Source organism: Cnephaeus nilssonii (assembly GCF_951640355.1).
Source record: "Cnephaeus nilssonii genome assembly, chromosome: 10".
NCBI lineage: Eukaryota > Metazoa > Chordata > Mammalia > Chiroptera > Vespertilionidae > Cnephaeus > Cnephaeus nilssonii.
In genome coordinates, this window is record NC_137081.1 from 51,370,906 (window position 1) to 51,391,070 (window position 20,165).

Here is a 20,165-nt window from a genome sequence, read left to right on the forward strand (position 1 = left end):
TATAAGTGTTGACATTTCATGCCATGCAGTGATATCTTTCAAGTAAAACTGCTTTGGGGAGTTTTCATGAGAGGTTATTTTAATTGTATTTTGTCAGGGATGGCATTATTGGTTCTTTATGGGTAATCAGACCTTTTTCTCTGGCTGTTTTTCAATATTATTATAACCATTGATGTTCAGTAATTTGTCTGCCATATTTCTAGGTGCATTCAAATATTCTAATAAAACTTGCCTGATTCTCAACAAATGCACTCAATCTTTAAATTCCTGTTTTTCTTTTATGCTGGGAATGTTCATCCATTATGTATTTCCCATTATCATTATTTGATCCTTTACGTTTTTAGGAGGGTTAGCTGTCTTGACTAGTCATGGATCCAGGTGCCCCTTTGCTGTGGCTGCCTAACTTCAGTCTCTTCTTCTGTCTTCCTGGGACCTTCTTCCCTTTCTCTGTGTGTCTCATAAGGATACTTGTCATTGGATTTATGTCCCAACCAAATAATATAAAATAGTTACAGTTTCTTGAGGGTTAAGACATGGACATATTTTTTGGGGTGCTATTATTCAACTCAGTATAGGAAACCAGTGAAAAAATTTTAGCAAGAGAGTAAAATGATTAAGTTGTAAGATTAGTATGACGATAGTGAGATTTAAAAAAAATCAAGTAGAGAAAGAGTGAGGAGGAGGAGGGAGCAAGGGAGAGAGAGAGAGACAGAGGAGAAGAAAGAGAGAGATGAGCAACACAGATCCTAATTGGATGATAATTTTGGTAGTTTAGGGTGGAGGTGATGGGATCTAAACTGGATTCATAATTTTATCCTTGCAGTGGTCTTCCCCCTGCCTTGGCAAAATCCTAAGCATCAAATCCCTATTGATAACCGTGGCTTTTTCAACATAGTGTTTGACTTTGCTGTGCATCAGTACATAATGTTCTCTTCAGTCTGTGCCCAATGAGCTCATGTTCCACAGTCTACACATGAAAATGATTTTGAGTTCCACTCAAAAAATAAATTTGAGGTATTAGATAGCCTCGAGAATTATGACTGATACAAATTATGGAGATTATCTAATGTCTTATACTGACATTTCTACCTGGCGAGGAGACCATATCCTATCCTTTTTCTGTGAAAAGGGTCTCAATTTATTTTACTTTGTAATGACGTAGGCTGTGTGGGCATTAGATAACCACTGTTGTAAGCCTTGGAATATGACTGTGACTTATATTTATAAGGAGGCATCTATTTACTCTCCTCTCCAAACCCTCTGATGTATACATGTGCATGCTTAGCTTTTGCTAGCCATGCCAATTCGGTCTTGTAGTCTTATAATGTCCTAAGCCTTGATATGCTTATGGTAATGGGAAAAATCAATCAAAAGAGAAAAGTCATCATGGCTGTATAGACTTCTAGTGTTTCTCGAGCTGTCTTTTCTCACATTTGAATGACTTGGTGACATTGACTTGTACAGTATATCAGTGGACAGGGATGGTCTTATTTCATCTTCATAGAAATCAGACACTCTTTACTAACAAATCAGTCTCTCTCTAGGAATTAAGCTTTAAAGGCCATGCCAATAAGCGTATCGTTCTCCTTTCTCCTCCCTGGTTTCATGGGCCCTGGGCTGGGTCTATTTTAGCAATTTTCTTTTCTGTGTTATTTTCCCATGGAGTTGGAACTATAGTCACTCATTAGATATAAATGCCTCAGAATAGTAACACGCAGAGAAACAGTTACGTGCATAGCAATTCTCACTGTGCCAATCATCAGGGACAGCATAGCCTGCTGGTAAATGACTGAAATTTCTGTGGATTAGGATTTGAATGGGTTGCTAAAATTGCTGAATGTTCTGTTTCTGTCTTTTTTTATTTATTTCTTTTTAGAGCATTGCTTCTCAAATCTCGGTGCATAAGAATTGCCTGGGAGCTTGGTAAAATGCAGGTTTTGATTCAGTGGGTCCGGGGTGGACCCTGAGGTTTTGCAGTTCTAATAAACTCCCAGGTAATGCTGGTGTGGTCCAGGACCACACTACCAGCAGCAGGGTTTTAAAGAACAAATGTATTTCAGTCAGTTTTGATTATATACTCAACCCCAGAATTAAACACTTCTCTAAGTTATTAACCTATCGCAGAATAATACGACCCAGTGATTTCCCATGACCAGTTCTAAATCCCCTGGATTTTCCAGAGAAGAGATAGCTGTTCATGATTCCACTTTCCCTTGAAAATCAGACACATCCCACCGCCAGGTAATTTCCCTGAACTCGTCGGTACAGGCTTCCTTCTGTTAGTGAAGGGAGATAGTCATGCCTCCTGTCTCATTGCTTGCTGTGGTGTGTTAGGCAGTACACAGGCGTGAGGAATGGCTATTTCTGAACGAAGCAGGAATCATTGTCTGATGCTCCTTTTTCTTCTCTAACTGCTGCAGAAGCTTAAACCAACCTTCTTCCCTTTAGTGAACTACAGTGATTGAAACCCAGAAAGGGAAACTTTCAAAAGCCATTCTTTTTGGCTTCTATCCTTTGGAATCCTTTAAATGGTGGTTAAAGGGAATAATTTTGGAATAGTATTTTTTTTGGGGTGTATATTGGAAGTTAAATCATAAAAAAGTTGCTACTCCTCAAATTAAATGATATTGTGTCAAGCCCCTGCTTATTTAAGGATAGAGTGTCTTAGTTTTTCTTCCCTTCTGTTTCTGTGACATTATTTGGGATAATTCTTGCCAAGGTATACATTTTCTATATATATAAAAGGCTAATATGCAGTGTCCCCTCGGTAGTTCGACCGGGAGAACGGGAGTTCGGTAGCTCACTATGATGTGCGCTGACCACCAGGGGCGGATCAGAGCATGGCGGGTGACCAGCGATGGTGGTGGGGTGCTGAGGAAGCGAGGAAGGAGCAGGCAGGGAGGCGGGGCAACCTGATCGGCCCTGATCACCAGCCAAGCCTAGGGACTCTACCCGTGCATGAATTTCGTGTACCGGGTCTCTAGTGTACTATAATAGAAATACCAAAGGTATAGTGTAAAATACATACCTATGTCAACACTCACACACTTTCTCTTTTTAGGAACCACGGCATTTGCAGTTTTTCAGCGAATTTGGCAATAGTGATATTTATGTGTCACTGGCAGGCAAAAAAAAGCATGGAGCACCAGCTAACTATGGATTCTGCTTTAAGGTACAGGCTTAATATTTTGATAGATGAATAAAGCAAGCCTCAGCCTTTTAGGTAAGCTTGAGTTTCTTCTTAATTTCTTTTAAAAAAAAGAAAAAAGAGAGACAGCTTTCTCTTACATATATGGGAGAATTTTAGTGGCTTTTATTTCAACAGGTGTTACCTTCAAGATATGCATTAACGATAAACAATGTGCTGTGGCCTTCTAGCCTAACAAAGCGCGAGGGCCCCGAGACCTGAAAATGCTCTGTGCGGAAGAAGAGCAGAGTAGGATGTGCTGGGTGACGGCGGTGCGATTGCTTAAGGTAATCTCACTGCAGTTGGGCGTTTCTATTAAATGCTGGGAGTTCCATCAGGGTTTGAAAATAGCTGTAGTTCAAAATGCAGAGATTCACTATGAGTCTGTGTGGGTATGTGAGGAAGAAGAAAAACCACCACCCTCCAATGTGTGTATTTTATTTTTATCTAAAAGACAAACATTTGCAGAGTAGAGTAGAGTAACCTAATATTTATCTTTTATGTGTGAAGTAAGTATTCCATTTTTAGAAATGTTCTGACTTTAATTTTGTCTAAGAGTATTACACATAGAGCCAGGAACATATGGAAACTTCTTCTGTACATGACTTAGTGTATATTTTAAAAAACATGACCGTCCATCCAATATGAAGTATGTTTTAAAATGGGCCCACCTAGATAGGTTTAGTGTAGTGGTTTTGTGTTTCATTTAAGTGTTGTGTAAATTGCTTTCTATTTTAAGTACAACTCAGATTATTATGTAAAGATTACTATAGATATATTACTAAAACCTCTACCTTTGCGTTAAGTAGAAATGACAACTTCATAAGCACAATTTGTGGGTAAGCATTTTGAAAGGAGTAAGAATGTTCTAAAGGTAGGTAGGGAAGAGAGACACAGAACTGATGTCTTCCAGAATGTATAGAAAACATTTATTTTTCAAATTTATATGCTAGTATGTTTAGCACAACTTTACCACAAAAGTCGTGGCTTCAAACAATACAAATTGATTGTCTTACACCACTGCCAGAGTCTTCATTGGCCTCAAAACAAAGCGTCAGCAGGGCTGCATTCTCTGCTGGAGGGCGTCTGTTTCCTTGTCCTTTCCAGCTTTTAGAGGCTGCCCAGACTCCCCGGCTCATGGCCCCTTCCTCTCCTAAATCCAGCATTGTGCACCGAGCTCTATTCACACCACCATACCAAGGGTCCTCTCTCTTCTGGTCCCCCCTTCTACTTATCAGGACCCCTGTGATTACATTGGACCCACCTGGATGGTCAGGGCACTCACCTTATTTCAATGTCACCTGATTAGCACCCTGAATTCTATATGCAACCAAATTCCTATTTTCTATGTAGCCTAACAGTCATAGATTCCAGAAATTCAGATGTGGGCATTTATGGGGCCATTATTCTGCTACCACATTGGTGTCCCCTATTTGCTTCAATTATGGTAAAGCTTTTCTGGGTGAGGCTGGAGAGGGAGGCCAGCATCAGTGAGGCCCTTTAAAAAAATAATATATATATATATATGATTAATTTCAGAGAGGAAGGGAGAGGGAGAGAGAGATGATGAGAGAGAATAATTGATCGGCTGCCTCCTGCAGGCCTCTCACTGGGGATCAAGCCTGCAACCCGGGCATATGCCCTGACTGAGAATTGAACTGTGACCTCCTGATTCATAGGTTGACGCTCAACCACTGAGCCACACCAGCTGGGCCAGTGAGGCCCTTTATTCTGGGGCCAGTGAGAAATTGGTGAAGGGTTTCAAACAAGAAAGTGATATGATCTGTTTTACACTTGAAAATATTCAGAGCCAGGAGTCTGAGCTTGTCAGCACAGACACGCTACTAGAGGACTGAGTTGGTTTCCCTGGCAGGTGGTCAGTGGGCCTCTGTTGGATTCCCGTGGCTGGTGCCACTGAGCTTGCCTGGTGTTGGGGTATCTTTAGATGGTCTCCTTTGGTTGTCTATTGTGTTATTTCCAGAGTTTATCATGGCACAGTAAGTCCTCACTTAATGTCCTTTATTGGTTCTTGGAAACTTCGACTTTAGAAACGATGTGTAACGAAACCAATTTTACCATAGTCTAATCGGTAAAAATAAGAGTTAAGTTCCTGTGGCATATTTTCTAGTCACAAAAACATCACCAAATACCTAAATAAAGACCCAAAATGCTTCTAACATTTAACCATTGAAATAAATGTGAGCTATACATACTGTTAAGAAAGATGTATAAAAACAAGTGAGGTAATGATTTTCCAATCTGTTCAGGGATGGAGGGTGGCTGAGCCCATCCTGGCAGCTCATGGCCCAAGGTGGGACCAGCCACAGAGAAGACGCCCTCCCGTCCCAGGCCCACACACCCACACTCACTCAGACTGGGACAGTGTGGCCACGCCGATTCACCTCCGTTGCACATGGTTGGGATGTGGGAGGAAACCGGAGTCCCAGAGAAAACCCACACAGACACGGGGAGAACATGCAAACTCCACGTAGACAGTGGCCCTGACTAGGAGTCGATATTTTTCCTCTTTGACGTTATGATAAAATGAGATTATTCAAAAACTTGCTGTACTCAGTGGGGAGGAGCAGGGTGAAACAGTCTACATTATGTTGGCTGAACCAGAAGTGCCCTCTTGTTTTCATTATATCCTACTGGAGATAGGCTCCCCCAAGGATTTGGCCTCTTTTATTTTTACTTCCCTTTTGTGTTCATGTACACATAAAAAAACTCTTCATGCATCATCAGATGGAGATAGTCCTGTTCTCTTTGGAGGAATTCCAGTTACATATAAAACCATAGAAAATTCGAGACTAAGACAAGGGATTTGCTCATGTATAGTGTCCTAGTTACATGTCTCCTTCCCTTTCCCTCAAGTAAAACTATGCTGACTTCACTCTAACGTATTCTGTTTCTTTACCTGCCCCTCTATAGGGGCAGGGAAGTGTTAAGGTGACCCGGGCCCCACTCCTCAGCCAGAGTTAAATGCCTACCAAAGACCTCCAACAGCACTGAAGCAACTACCTAACACCACAGGCACCCAGGACAATGCATCTTTGAAGAAAACAGTCATATTAGTTGGCAAGAGGGCTTTTCACTGCAGATAAATAAAAGGTGGCCAAGCAGCATGTACCTTATGAAAGTGTTCGTTGGAGGTTATTGTATATTTTCCAAAACGAACTTGACTAGGAATTAAGCTCCCCTGTCTTCCTTTTCCAATTATTGTAGGTTTAGAGTTGATTTACAATAAAATTTATTACGTCTCATTAATGTCAATCAGACCTTAAATTAGAAAAATCATTTTTAGATTTTGAGAGGAATAAAAAGGATAAAGAAGTCAACACAGAGAATTTTAAATGAATATGGATTTATAGTCAGGTGGAAAGCAAAATTTTGAAAACAGTGACTTTCTGCACTCCACTCTGATTTTCTGTCTAATTACCAAATCTATCCACCTCACTGAAATTGCTTTTAAGGAAATAGTCTTTATAGTAGAGAAACAGCTCTGTTGGAATGTTTAAATGGTATTCACCCCAAGGGTAAGATTGGATTCGATGGTATCTCTTCAATCTTTTTTATATAGGACCTACTTTAAAGTTCATCCTAGCTCCATGAAGTGGAGAGTTGTAGAGTGTAAACCGCCCTCCCTCCTCCAAAAACAAAACAAAAACAAGCCTGTCTGCCTCAGGGGCTGCTTCCTTCCTTCTTTCTTTTAAAATAAAGTGACCTAAATCTAAGGGGGTATCTTCCAGTTTCAGATGGGGACCCCTGCAAGATAAGTTTGCTTGGAAGTTGACATACTTAATCTTTCACAAACTAATAATCCGGTATTATAGTTTAGACCCATTTCCCAGTTGCAGCCTGGCAGCCCAAGTCTTATGATGCTACCCCCGAAAGTAAAGACGCTGCAGTTCTTATCTACTGCCATTTACATTGTATTTTGTGACCCTTTGTCTGAAATCAGCCTGATTCCCCACCAGGTTGGTTTCCCTGAATGTAAAGCCATCCATAAAACCGTGTCATAATAGTATCGTTACGGGAGGATGATACAGTGCCAAAGGTCTTTGACCCAGAGACCCACCATGGATTGATCAGAGACAATGTGATCCATGTCATGGATTGATCAGAGACATTGTCAATGACTGATTGGTGAATTTTACCTGGTTTTGCTTAGGATGCGTTTGCAGAATCTTTGTAGCATAAAGCCTGGCACCCTTCCCAAGCAAGTGTTCTTATCAGTAAGTGACATACCCCTCTGAACAGTTTTAGTGCTAGTGGCACTAAAAATAATGTCTAGAAATGTCAGTTCCAGATCTCTATACTGGTGAGCTACACCTAAGAGTGCATCCAAATAAAAAACACTGTGTTTTTAAATGTATCCTTTTAAGGAACTGAATGCTTATCTTACAAAAATTTTGCTACTAACTTATTGGTTTTAAGAAACATTTATCATTTTTATTTTTTATTTTGATGGTGCATAACTAATGAAAGTATTAATTGTCATGACTTATCTATGCAGAAAAGCAGTGGAATGTGTTTTTATTTATTTGTTCTGCAGTATGGCATGCAACTATACCAGAATTACATGCATCCGTATCACGGTAGAAGTGGCTGCAGTTCTCAGAGTATATCACCCATGGTAAGCACCAACTTCTTGAACCTATATTTTATTTTATATTTATATTATATTAATTTGCAGTTACATGGCATTATAAATGCACATTATAATGCATCTACATTCTTTCCTTTTGGTCAAGTAAAGCATCTCTTTGGCATCATCTTACCATAATGTTATATTGAATTATTTATTCTTTGATTTTATATGATTGCAGCCTATGTGATAAAATTGCAGCAGCAGAGTATATATGAAATATTCAATTAAAATAGATAGCTATATGTTAAAGAAATGTTTAAATATTTGAAAGAATTACTTGAGTCCTTTTGTCTCATTATTTGAGGGTTAGATCTTAATAAGATGATATATAGAATATTTTCTGTGGGGTTGTAAATGTTTTCTTAATTATTGATTTTTAGTGTGGGCTTATTTATTTCTGGAATTGTTACAGTCTGCTATAAATATTTGAATTTTTTAAAGCTCTTCTATACACGTGTGTTTTTTTGCATTCTGGCTCTCTAACAATAACATTTTTAAAGTTCCATGTCCTTAAAAAGCAAATTGTTTTACAGAAAACCCCAAAACTGCCAGCTAAAATGTAGGTCATGCATTATTATATTAAGTCTACTGCTGCTTCTCAGATTTGTACTGAATACAACGTGGGTATTTATTTGCAGACACACACAAACACATCTTTGTTCTTCTTCAGGACCAATTTTAATTTTCTGTGCATTAACACAAGAACTTTGTTTATTTATTTTTATTGTTGTCACTATTACAGATGTCCCCCACTTTCCCTCCCTTTGCCCACTTCCACCTAGCCCCTCCCCTTCCCTCTCACCATCTCCACACTGTTGTCTATATCCATAGACAATGCATATTTTTTTTGGTTAATCTCATCATCTTGTCTCATCCAGTCCCGCTTATCCCCAGCCCTTCTGACCGCTGACAGCCTGTTCCATGTATCCATGCCTCTCTTTCTTAAAGTTTATGTTCTGCTATTTTCATCTGTGCTTCTTAACATTGAATATATTAGGAATTCATACATATGTGCCTGTGTTACAAATCAGCTAACGTGCTGCACTTCCACTTAGGTTAAAAATACGCTCCGCCTGCCTGTGACCAAGGCAGGCACATTTCCCCACATGTAATGTAGCAGATGAAATGCTCACTTCTAGGAATGAGGCATGAAATAATGTTGATTATGAAGCCAGATAGGCTAATAGAGAAAAAGAACTCCAATTCTGTAGTTATGTTGCTTTAACTATAAGTTATGGAAGAGTAACTTCTCACCTTTGTATCATATTACTTTTAAGCCTTAAAATAAGAAACAGGAATGTAATGAATTTCTATAAAAGCAACCGCTTTAAGGTATTTTTATAATTTGTCAGCTTACCTTTATCTTTCAATCTATATGAATAAAAAGAATAATGAATTTTATTATCTTAATCCTTTTCTAAATCCTTCTACCTTTCTTTTAGAGTGTAAAGTTATTAGGATGAGCATGTTAATAGCAGCTTTGAAGGCAATTATTGTTTAGTGCCCTCTTAATCATAGGGAAAAATTGTCATAAATAACGTTCTGGTCTCACCACTGTCATTAGCATATAAGTACGTTATTATTCGTGCTTGTTTCCCTTGAAAGTGATCCTACTATTGGTCAACAGGCGTATGACAGTTTGGTTGGTGTAGCTTTCCTTGTTCAACACCGTGTATAGGGAATGACACTCCTCAAGTAAATCTGATGGGAATAGGATTGGAGGAGAAGGGGATTGGTATCTGTGTGGTGAGGACCTGTCTGTCCTGTACGGCGGTTGTCACGGTCAAAGAGTATTTGAGATTTGAGCTCCACTCTTCTTAATTTACATGAAGGAAATGAAGACGTTGGGGAAGTATTTGTATTATCTATACAGAATCCCACTTTTCTAGATTTTCAGTGACCTATGTAATGTATACCAGCACCCCTCACCTGCCTCTGCTGGTTTTCCTCCCAGCACTATTTTCAGAGAAACAGAAAAGTTAGTGTATTTTAGTTATGTTTTTGAAGGAACAGTAGTATCATCTTATCTTCAGAGATACATTTTGAGAAAGGAAATGAGAAAAACATGTTCTTATGCCATAATGAACATCTTAGCTACCTATAGCACTTAATAGCCACCCCTATCAGCCTTTGAAATGAGAATCATCAGCAGATATTTCAGGAAGCCAAATAGAGTTGGTCCTTTTTAGGGAAAACAAAGGATTCATTTAAAGGATCATCTGTTAATATGGTCCTGGCCTGGAGTGAGGGGATGGAAAAACAAGTCTACAGAAATTCTTATTCTTCCTCACTTTTGACCCTGAGCTGAACATTCTGTGCCACCATTTCTGCCCTGTACCCCCTACTCTGTGGTGCATAAAGGTACCCTAGATAGAGCCCATCAGTCACTGCTTTTACCAGAAGCTGCCCGTGTGACCTTAGTGGAGTCACTGGTGTCCTGCAGTATATGCAGGGGTGGTTGAATAATCTCCAGAATCAATTTCATCTCTGATGTCTTATGACTCTGTATGAAGCAGATGCTAGATAATGTGTGAGGAAATTCTGTGCCCTCTTGCTAAGGACTACACTGCAGTTTTATCTAGATCTTTTAAATGGGTGGCAGAGAGTGAGTGGCTACTAGTTGCCACCTAGTTGAACTGCCTGAAAACCATTTTATGTCCACTTAGAAGGACTGGATCTGGTCTCACTGTGCAGCCTGGATATCCAGACTATCCCAGGTCTTTTCTCTCTTTAAAAAAAGAAAGAAGAGGTATGCCCTTAAAATCATGGACCCTTTTTTTAGGGCTTGCCCTGTTTATCCCACTAGAAGAAAGAGCTGGAAATAGGGACAAATGCTTTGAAAAATACACCGATTCTTAATGTTATCAACATTGCTTTTCTATGCGAAAGAAATTGAGCTGAAAATGACCTTTTGAGTTCAAGTCCGATCTTGCTTCTCTTCCATTTCTTTGTCCACCAAAGGTAAACTATTAATTTTTCATCCACCACCTGCCATTCAGCAGAAAATATTTGCTATATTCCCGTGTTTCCTTCTAGTGTAATGTAGCAAATGAAAAGACTTATTTGTATTGTAGATTCCCTACTTATGTCAAGTAATGATGGACCATAAGATCTTGTTTTATCCTGTATACTGTCCTATCATATTATAGGAAACAAAAATAAGAACACTGGGTACATTTATTGTTCTCTCCTAACAGTATTTTTATGTCACTAGGACCTTGAGATTACAAAGCCCATCTTGGCAGGGAAGTAGAGAGATAATAAGGATACAGCTACCATGATGAGTGAGATTAGGTAGTCTGTGGTTTGAGTAGGTAGAGGCTTTTCATTAAAGTGGGCAAAGCAAAAGTGTATCCACCTGGTCCACAGCCGAGCACAGAAGATCACTGGTGAGAAGGGCAAAGTCAGGTGTGACCGGAAATAGAGATTACAGGGACAGCGTCTGTCTGGCAAGAGCATCTTGTCAGTTACAAAGGCTCCGGTAACAAATGAAAGATTGCAGGCCGGGTCTCTAGAAATAAAGTTGAACCTTAGTAAGACTGTGGACTACCATAGCCTGGTCTGAAGAGGAAATAAAGGATGCTAAAAGTGTGTGATGTGGGGCTAAATGAGCCCCCTGATTTTTCTGTGTGTGGACAAGGTTTAACACACACATGTGACTGGGGTCTGTTAGGCCAAGCTGGGAATGGCTGAGCCCATGTGGAGAGAGATAAAATGGTCTTAAGCCAGGAGTCTCTTAATGCGCATTGGCTCCTCATTTACCGTTAGACTTCCTTTTTTGTTTTGCAACTCTGTTAACTAGGGGAGAATAACTGGTAAACATCGCCCATGCTGGTGTTGAATGTTTGTTTTTTTTTTTCTTTTGAAGAGTTTTATTTTATTTTATATTTTTAAAAGTGAACTCAACCATATATGCATAACCCATGGACACAGACAATAGGTGAAGGCCTGGGGCAAGGTGTGGGGGCAGGCTAGAAGGGGTCAATGGGGGAAACAGGCAGACATATGTAATATTTTCAACAATAAAGTTTTAAAATAAAAAAAAAGAAAGGTTGTTTAAAAAGTGAATTTTTCCCTAGCTGGTTTGGCTCAGTGGATAGAGCATTGGCCTACGGACTGAAGGGTACCAGGCTAGATTCAGGTCAAGGGCACATACTGGGACTTCAGACTCGATCCCCCAGTAGGGGGCATGCAGGAAGCAGCCGATCAATGATTCTCTCTCATCATTGATATTTTTATCTTTCTCTCTCTCTTCCTTCCTCTCTGGAATCAATAAAAAAAAATATATTTTTAAAAAGCGAACTGTGTAAAAAATATTTTAAAATTGATTTTTAGAAAGAGAGGAAGGGAAAGGGAGAGAGAAAGAGAAATATTCATGTAAGAGGGGAAACATCAATCGGCTGCCTCCTGCACACCCCCTACCAGGGATCGAGCCTGAAACCAGGCATGTGGCCTGATCGGGACTTGAACCATTAACCTTCTGTTGCACGGGAGGACACTCAACCAACTGAGCCACACTGTGCAGGTGCCTTTGCAAAGTTTTAATTCTTAAAAACTGAGTGACACTCTTGACTGGAGATTTTGACAATTGTCTTTTTTTTAAAGATGCATGACGTGGGGTGGCATACTTTTAAAAAGATGGTTGTGAAGTAGAGCCCTAAACAAACAAAAAGTATAAATAAAGTCCAGGTTTTGGATATTTTATTTCACATTCAGAATAATATAAATACAAAAAGTAACTGATAAAAAATAATTAGCAAGTTATTATTATTTGTTTAAAGATGTCTTCTTGTTATATCAGTTCTTCTTTTGTCATTGACTTATTTTTGCAGCTCTCCTTTTGCCATATTTATCCTCATGAAATAAAACATTATTCATATGTTAAATCAAATAAAATTTAATAATATGGAGTTATTTTACTAAATTTTATTTTCTACATTAGATACAAGTTGAGATGATAAATATATATTTTAGTTCTATTATAAAATGATCACTATTGCCTGTCCAGTGTGGCTCAGTGGTTGAGCACTGACCTATGAACCAGGAGGCCACCTGTTCCATTCACATGCCCCCTTGCAAGCTCAATCCCCAGTAGGAGGCATGCAGGAGGCAGCTGAACAATGATTCTCATCATTGATGTTTCTATCTCTGAGTCTCCCTTTCTCTTTCTGAGATCAATAAAAATATATTAAAAAAGAAAATACAGTTATAAAAAATAAGCACTATTTTTCTAAAGAAGTGATATAAGTCAATTTGTTATAGTTTCATCATATCTTGAATCCTAACATATAGCTGTTTCATAAGTAGATAGATTTGATATTTAAATAATAATTGTCAAAGCACAATAGGGAGATGACTTTGGAGGTAATGGATATTTTTAGCTATAGGAAGGGCTAAAAATTCCTTTCTAAATTGGTGTTTTCCTGTTTAAGTAGAAAAATATGAAGAGAGGGTTGTTTTAGGAGAAACCATGCTTACCTTGAAAGCTTTTAATTCCTTTATTCAGCACTCAATTCAATGACCTTATCTAATACTGTATAACTTATTTAACCAAACTTACAGCATTGTTTTATCTTGAATATGTATTTTTAACATTTTCATTTCTTGCTAGCCACCTTTGGAACCACATCCTTGAATGAAAACCTATTGCCAGCAAAGCACTGTAAGATAACTTCAAATATATTTTCCTGGTAAAAAAAAAAAAAATGTTTTCTTTTCTTTTCCAGAGAAGTATATCAGAGAATTCCCTGGTAGCAATGGACTTCTCAGGCCAGAAAAGCAGAATTATAGACAATCCCACGGAAGCCCTTTCAGTTGCAGTTGAAGAAGGACTCGCATGGAGGGTACAAATCGGTTCATGTTCTTTAAAAACATTGACGATTTCAGTTTGTTTCACCCAGAAAGTTGAAATGTGTTTTTCCCTTCTTTGTGCAGAAAAAAGCGTGCTTACGCCTGGGCACCCACGGTAGCCCCAAGGCCTGTTCACAGAGCTCTGCCATAAACATGGGTATGTCTGCATCTGCACTGGGATTGCACAGGAGGGCATTCAGCCATAGTCACTGAGGGGTCATGGTGGAAAGTTTATGTCATTAAACCGTGATCCTTTCATACAGAGCTTTGTATTCCTTCCCTCTGTTTCACCAGCTATCCACCGGTCCCAACCGTGGTTTCACCACAGAATTTCTAGAGATGAAGCTCAGCGATTGATTATTCAGCAAGGACTTGTGGATGGGTAAGTTTGATTTTGAATGGTCGTGATTTAAAAAAGAAAAAGAAAAATACGTATTATTTTAAAATATGTTTTTATTAATTTCAGAGAGGAAGGGAGAGGGAGAGAGAGAGATGGAAACATGAATGATGAGAGAGAATCATTGATCCGCTGCCTCCTGCACGCGCCCTACTGGGGATTGAGCCCACAACCTGAACCCAGGACCCTTCCGTCTGCAGGCCAACACTCTATCCACTGAGCCAAACCAGCTAGGGCTATATATATTTTTATTGATTTCAGAGAGAGGAAGGGAGAGGCAGAGAGAGATAGAAACATCAATGATAAGAGAGAATCATTGATCTGCTGCCTCCTGCACGCCCCTTACTGGGGATTGAACTCACAACCTGGCATGTGCCCTGACCAGAAATTGAATGGGTGGCTTCCTGGTTCATAGGTCAATACTCAACCACTGAGCAACACTGGCCGGGCGAATGGCCGTGATTTTGATTTCTGCTATAGCCAGTAATTACTTATTCAACAACACAAAGATTTTTGACTTCAGCTTATTGAAACAGAAGTGACTTTGTTCTGTAAGGATGGTTGCCAGTGTATCCTAGCAATATCTATAGAAACCTGTTTCATTGTGTGTGCTTACTATTTGTGCATAAGTGAAGGTGAGTTAATACTGTTCGTAAATAATGATCACTAATATTAAAGTTTGATGCAGGGTATGTTAAGTAAAAAGTTGCTTATATATTTAGATGGCCTTTTTTTTTCTGTTTATGTTCCAGTTTTTTCTCTAAATTTTAAAGGCTTAAAGTAATATAAACCTATAAGAGTACTTATTGACTGTTTCTCATGTTATCTTTTAGTGGGGTACTATGGGAGATATAGTAGAAATATAAAATGTATTATGAACGATTTATAATCTAAAGAATTTTCCTTTTCTCAAAATATTTCAGATACTTACTATAATACTGGCTAAATTCTCTTCCCAAATGCAATACAAATTAATGAGGTTGTATTGAGGTTTGGATGATAAATGAAACCAACATCAATTTAAACAAGGGGTGATGGGATCTTATATCTTTCAATGGTTAGCTTAAGATGATGACAAGATTTCAAGGTGATTTAATACTGACATTTGGATAAAAATGCATCTTCACATGGAAGATTATTAATAGCAAGTCAGAATTCCACTAGACTCTAAATAAGAAAAGATTTTAATATGCTTCCCTGCGTGGAGCACAGTCTTGTTAGATATAAATTTGTACAGTCAGCAGAATTACTATCTGATGAGACCAAGGAAAGAAATAAACCACAGAGAATTATAAAGAATTATAGTATCTTTGTATTTTTAATTTAAAAAATGTTTTATTTTAATTAACATTCTTTGAAAAGATGTGCTGCTGCCAGATAGTCCACTAGGTGGCAGTGGTGATTTATTGGGGAAAGGGGGGGCACTCACAATGAAACTCCCTTTTGTCCCATCTCCCAGTGATACAATGTCAGAATCTCACACAGCATAAATAACATGGGTAATCTCATCAGAGATCTATGATGTCTCAAATTTGGCTGTCTCTTTGTCCGGGCACACTGAGATTAGTACTGGAGCCACCAGTAGGGACTGGTTACTCTGTGTGCCAACAAGTAATACAAAGCTGGTTTTGCACCGTATTGCCAGTGAGTATGAATCCATGCCAGGTAGCACTTTTCTCTTAGGATATTACTCCATGTCTTGCTTTTCTAGCCTGACATTATAGAGGCTTTTCTGCTGCATTCTTCAAGGTTAGAGTAAACGTTCTTTGGGTGTTTCTTTATCTTAAAATATTGTGCTCAAACATTCAATAAATGATTTCAGGATTGATTTATTTTCTTTTTAGAATATATTCATTTCTCACTTTCTGTTGTACATGTAACAGTAGGAACCAGAAACAAAAGAAAAAAGGGAGTCCAGAGGAGGAGGTTAAAAATTATTTCATTTTAAATAATTTTCTCTTTCAGCACCTATTATGACCCACAACTTAAAATGAAAATATGCTAATGCCCCATTCATTCTCTGTACAAAACAGTTACATGCAAATACCTAAATTCCCAGTGGAAAAAGGACACAGCACTAATTATCGATGCCATGATAGCATTACATTGGTTATTGAGAGCAAACAATCTGACAAATGGGCTCTATAGTTATTCTTTTAAAATTAGCACTAATGACAGTTTGATAGTCAAAAGTAATGTTATACCAGATTATTTACCAGGTTGGATAATCCCATCATTGACTACACAGGGAAAGAAAATTCTGGCTGCATTTATGTATACACTGAGTGGCCAGATTAGTATGATCTTTAAAAGCATAATAATCTGGCCATTCAGTGTGTGTGTGTGTGTGTGTGTGTGTGTGTATTAGAGGCCCGGTACATGAATTCATGCATGGGTGGGGTCCAGCCAGCCTGGCCAGGGGGAGGGGACATGGGCGGATGTCCGGTCTGCCTGCTGGTCGAACTCCTGGTCGAGGGGACAATTTGCATATTAGCCTTTTATTATATAGGATATACACTGAGTGGCCAGATTATTATGCGTTCAGAGATCATAATAATCTGGCCACTCCGTGTATATTTTCTAGATTCTGTACATGCTGTATTTATATGAAAACTATAAGTAAATGTAGAAACATACTGAAATTCTTTCTCTCTCTTTAGAGTTTTCTTGGTGCGGGATAGTCAGAGTAACCCTAGAACTTTCGTACTGTCAATGAGTCATGCACAAAAAATAAAGCACTTTCAAATCCTACCAGTAAGTATTTTGTGGTTTCACATTCCTATGTTAGAGATTATTTTAATGCATAAGCTTTCAGAAACTTTTGGTTTCTTTAGTCCTTTTATTAAATATAATTTGGGAGCTTGTGCTTTGACTAGAGTTAATGTTGGCATAAATGGTTTTATGGGTCTGAATTAATATAAGAAATACAGGAATTGTAAAAATTAAATTTTCTTTTTCTCATGAAATGTGATTTAGCAATATTGTATAGACCCCCTGCCACCTATTGTTAAAAGGGCACTAAAGATTCTCTCCTAACTTCTACTGATGATTCTTTACAAACTATTATTTTAAAACTCTTCTCTCTGATCCCCAAATGTTTTTTGTTTATTTGTTTTGTACTTTTGTTTTTAATCATTGTGGATGGATACATAGGTGCTGCAGAACTGGAGATCATTTAAACTATTCTGAGTACATTTAAAAATTTTTTGTAATTCTGTTTCTGAGTGGAACAACTTGCTTTGGAGTTTTTATTGTTGCTGTGTGTGTGTGTGTGTGTACATATGTGTGTGTACATATGTGAGTGTGTGTATGTATGTGTGTATGCATGTGATCTGTATATTGGAACCAGGTAGTGTGCAATAGAGAATTATTCTACTTTCAGGGAAGTGTTACATGAGCTTGCTAAATTACTGTGTTTCCTTTTGAATGGCTCTTTTTGGAATTATCCATAGTCTGTATGAAGTATCTTTCCTACTTCATTGATTTTGTGAATGATGTCCCTGGCAAGTATGAATTGCTTAATGCCACACTGCTTAAAGCACTGACTAAAGAAAAAAAATCACTGTCGTCCCATTAACATAATGTTTGATTGCTTCAGAATCAATTTACTGATACAAATTGTGTGAATATTCATTTTTAATATACTAAGTGAGCCTGTTCGGTAGACAACATTTAGAAATATAAATTAATATCTGTAAGTGGGATCATTAATAGACTGAATAGTGCAGATTTCTCACTGTATATTGATTCAGAATAGTCATACTATTCCAATTACAGAATACTGCATGAAGTACAGCCAAATTGCTTATTCTAGGATCAAATAATATTTCTTTTAAATGCAAGTGAAATTACAAAAAAAAAAAGTAAGCATGCTGTAAGATTTTTTTCACTGTCCTTTAGTTTTATAAACTTGTTAGTTTTGGCCTATATAAAGACACATTATGCAATGGAATGTGATTGTCCTTCTGCGTATTTGCACTTCTTGCCAGTTTGTTATTTTTCCTCCTGCAGGTGGAAGATGATGGTCAGATGTTCCACACCTTGGACGATGGCCACACAAGGTTTACGGATCTAATCCAGCTGGTGGAGTTCTATCAACTCAATAAAGGTGTTCTTCCGTGCAAGTTGAAGCATTATTGTGCTAGAATTTCTCTTTAGCCAAACTAGAAGTGACTTGTTAAACTGGTGAAGAAAACACAGAAAAAAAAAACACAAAAGGAAAAAGAAAGACCATAAAAAGTGTGAAAGCATTGCTATGGTGAAAAGAATTTATTTCACCTCCAAGTTACAAAAAATAGTTTGTGCATTGAAAATAAGCAAAGATTTGGATTGCTATTATATTCATCATTTAAAATTCATTAGTTAAAATTAAACTTCTGAAAAAGAATGGTTTGATGTGTTCTTGTGTGATTTTACATTAATATATTATTTTCTTCAAAGATGCATATTTTTAAAAATTTTCTGTCCTTAATATAACAACATTAGAACTTTCAACTCCAAAATATGAAAAAAAAAAATTGGGTTCAGAATGAATTATTTGAGGACTGAGTTTAAATAACTTTTTTTTAATATATCTTAAGAAGTATGATTAAAAACTCAAATTATCAATTAAAAGAAGCCATCCACAACCTGTCAATAAAACTAAAACTATTTTTAATTATATATTTTCTGAATTTAATATAATCTTAAAATCAAATGCTATTTGAAGTAGCAGCTTAAAATTATTTTGAAATATATTGATTTTTTTTTTCAGGATGACTTTTATTACATTTTTAACCTTTTGCACTTAGATGTCGAGTGTGACTTGACACAGTTAGCATTAGAATAAAGGAATCGAGAAAAAAGCAAGTGAGTGCAAAGGGTTAAATTATTAATCTATACCAATAATAGACAAATATGTAAATTGACCATACCTCTGCAATGCCCACAGCCAATCAGGAGTGAGTATGCAAATTAACCCGACAAAGATGGCAGGCTTGTGGGCAGTGCGCATGCCCACAGGTGCCGAGTGGCCGGAGTCCTGTGGACGCCACTGGAGTGTCTGGTCCTGTCAGCTTGGCCTGGGGGCTGCTGGAGTTCCAAGTCCTTTTGGTTTCTGCAGCCCCTGGACTGGAAATGGAAACCAAGAGCTCAGGGAGCACCAGAAATCCTGGGAATCGTAGTTCTGGTGGCAGCCCCTGGACCGGAAGCGGAAGCCCAGAGTGCAGGGAGCACCAGGAATGCTGGGAATTGTAGTTCTGGTGGCAACACATTGTGGGATCTCCTAGACACTAGAGCAAAGTGAGCCTGGAGCAAGTTACTGTTGTGGGTTGGGGATGGAGGGAAAGCAAAGGTGAGAGACATAAGTAAAGTCAGAGTGTCAAGGAAAAATTAAAAGTAAGATATCCTTCAACCTCTAGGAAATCTCCACCAATAGAGCAAAGAAAAAAAAAAAGACCTCTATTATTCTGTGAGCACCAAACCAAACTGGGTTGGGTCTCAGACAATTCGCTCATATGATTGCAAAAACAGACACAAACTCCCGGATTGGAGAGGGCTCTCCTGAGGACTTCCAGATTGGAGAAGGTGCAGTTTGGGCTGAGGGACCCCCAGTCCCCATGCACGAATTTCGTGCACTGGGCCCCTAGTTGTACTATAATATTTACACTGGCATTGCACCTATTAGTGACACATTACTCATTGCATTTTTTAAAAAAAAAATATTTTAGTGATTGACTGGAATTATCTAGTCATGTGTCCCTTAATGTCAGTGATACATTTTGAGAAATGTATCATTAGGCAATTTCATCATTGTGCAAGCATCATAGAATACTAGGGGCCCCAGTGCACAAATTCATGCACCTTGAAAGGAACTGTGGGCCGTGAGACTGCAGTAGGCACAGGGGCGGGTCTCGACCCATCCTCCACACCCGCTTCCTCCATGGCCCCCAGTCCCCTCCCTGCTGGCAGCCCCACTCCCGCCGCTGCCACTCCCACATGCTGATGGCGCCAGCTGTGAGTGCGAACAGTGCCGGTGCAGGACTGTGGCACGTGGGAACAAAGAATTTTCAGTAACCACCAGAGGCTCATCCCGATGACAG

The 20,165-nt window shown here is 38.5% G+C and overlaps 1 protein-coding gene across 3 annotated transcripts in view; it reads left to right on the forward strand.

The window, feature by feature from the left end:
• The window catches only part of GRB14 (growth factor receptor bound protein 14), a 127,444-nt gene extending 109,043 nt beyond the window's left edge, over positions 1–18,401 (forward strand). For all 3 annotated transcript variants that reach the window (XM_079782841.1, XM_079782840.1, XM_079782842.1), the window contains 8 exons: positions 3,062–3,172; positions 3,379–3,474; positions 7,743–7,823; positions 13,565–13,681; positions 13,773–13,845; positions 13,983–14,070; positions 16,746–16,839; positions 18,097–18,401. In XM_079782841.1, the coding sequence (XP_079638967.1) occupies positions 3,062–3,172; positions 3,379–3,474; positions 7,743–7,823; positions 13,565–13,681; positions 13,773–13,845; positions 13,983–14,070; positions 16,746–16,839; positions 18,097–18,243 (807 nt within the window). In that variant the 3' untranslated portion in view covers positions 18,244–18,401. The remainder of the gene's footprint in view (positions 1–3,061; positions 3,173–3,378; positions 3,475–7,742; positions 7,824–13,564; positions 13,682–13,772; positions 13,846–13,982; positions 14,071–16,745; positions 16,840–18,096) is intronic.
• Positions 18,402–20,165: the final 1,764 nt, after the last annotated feature.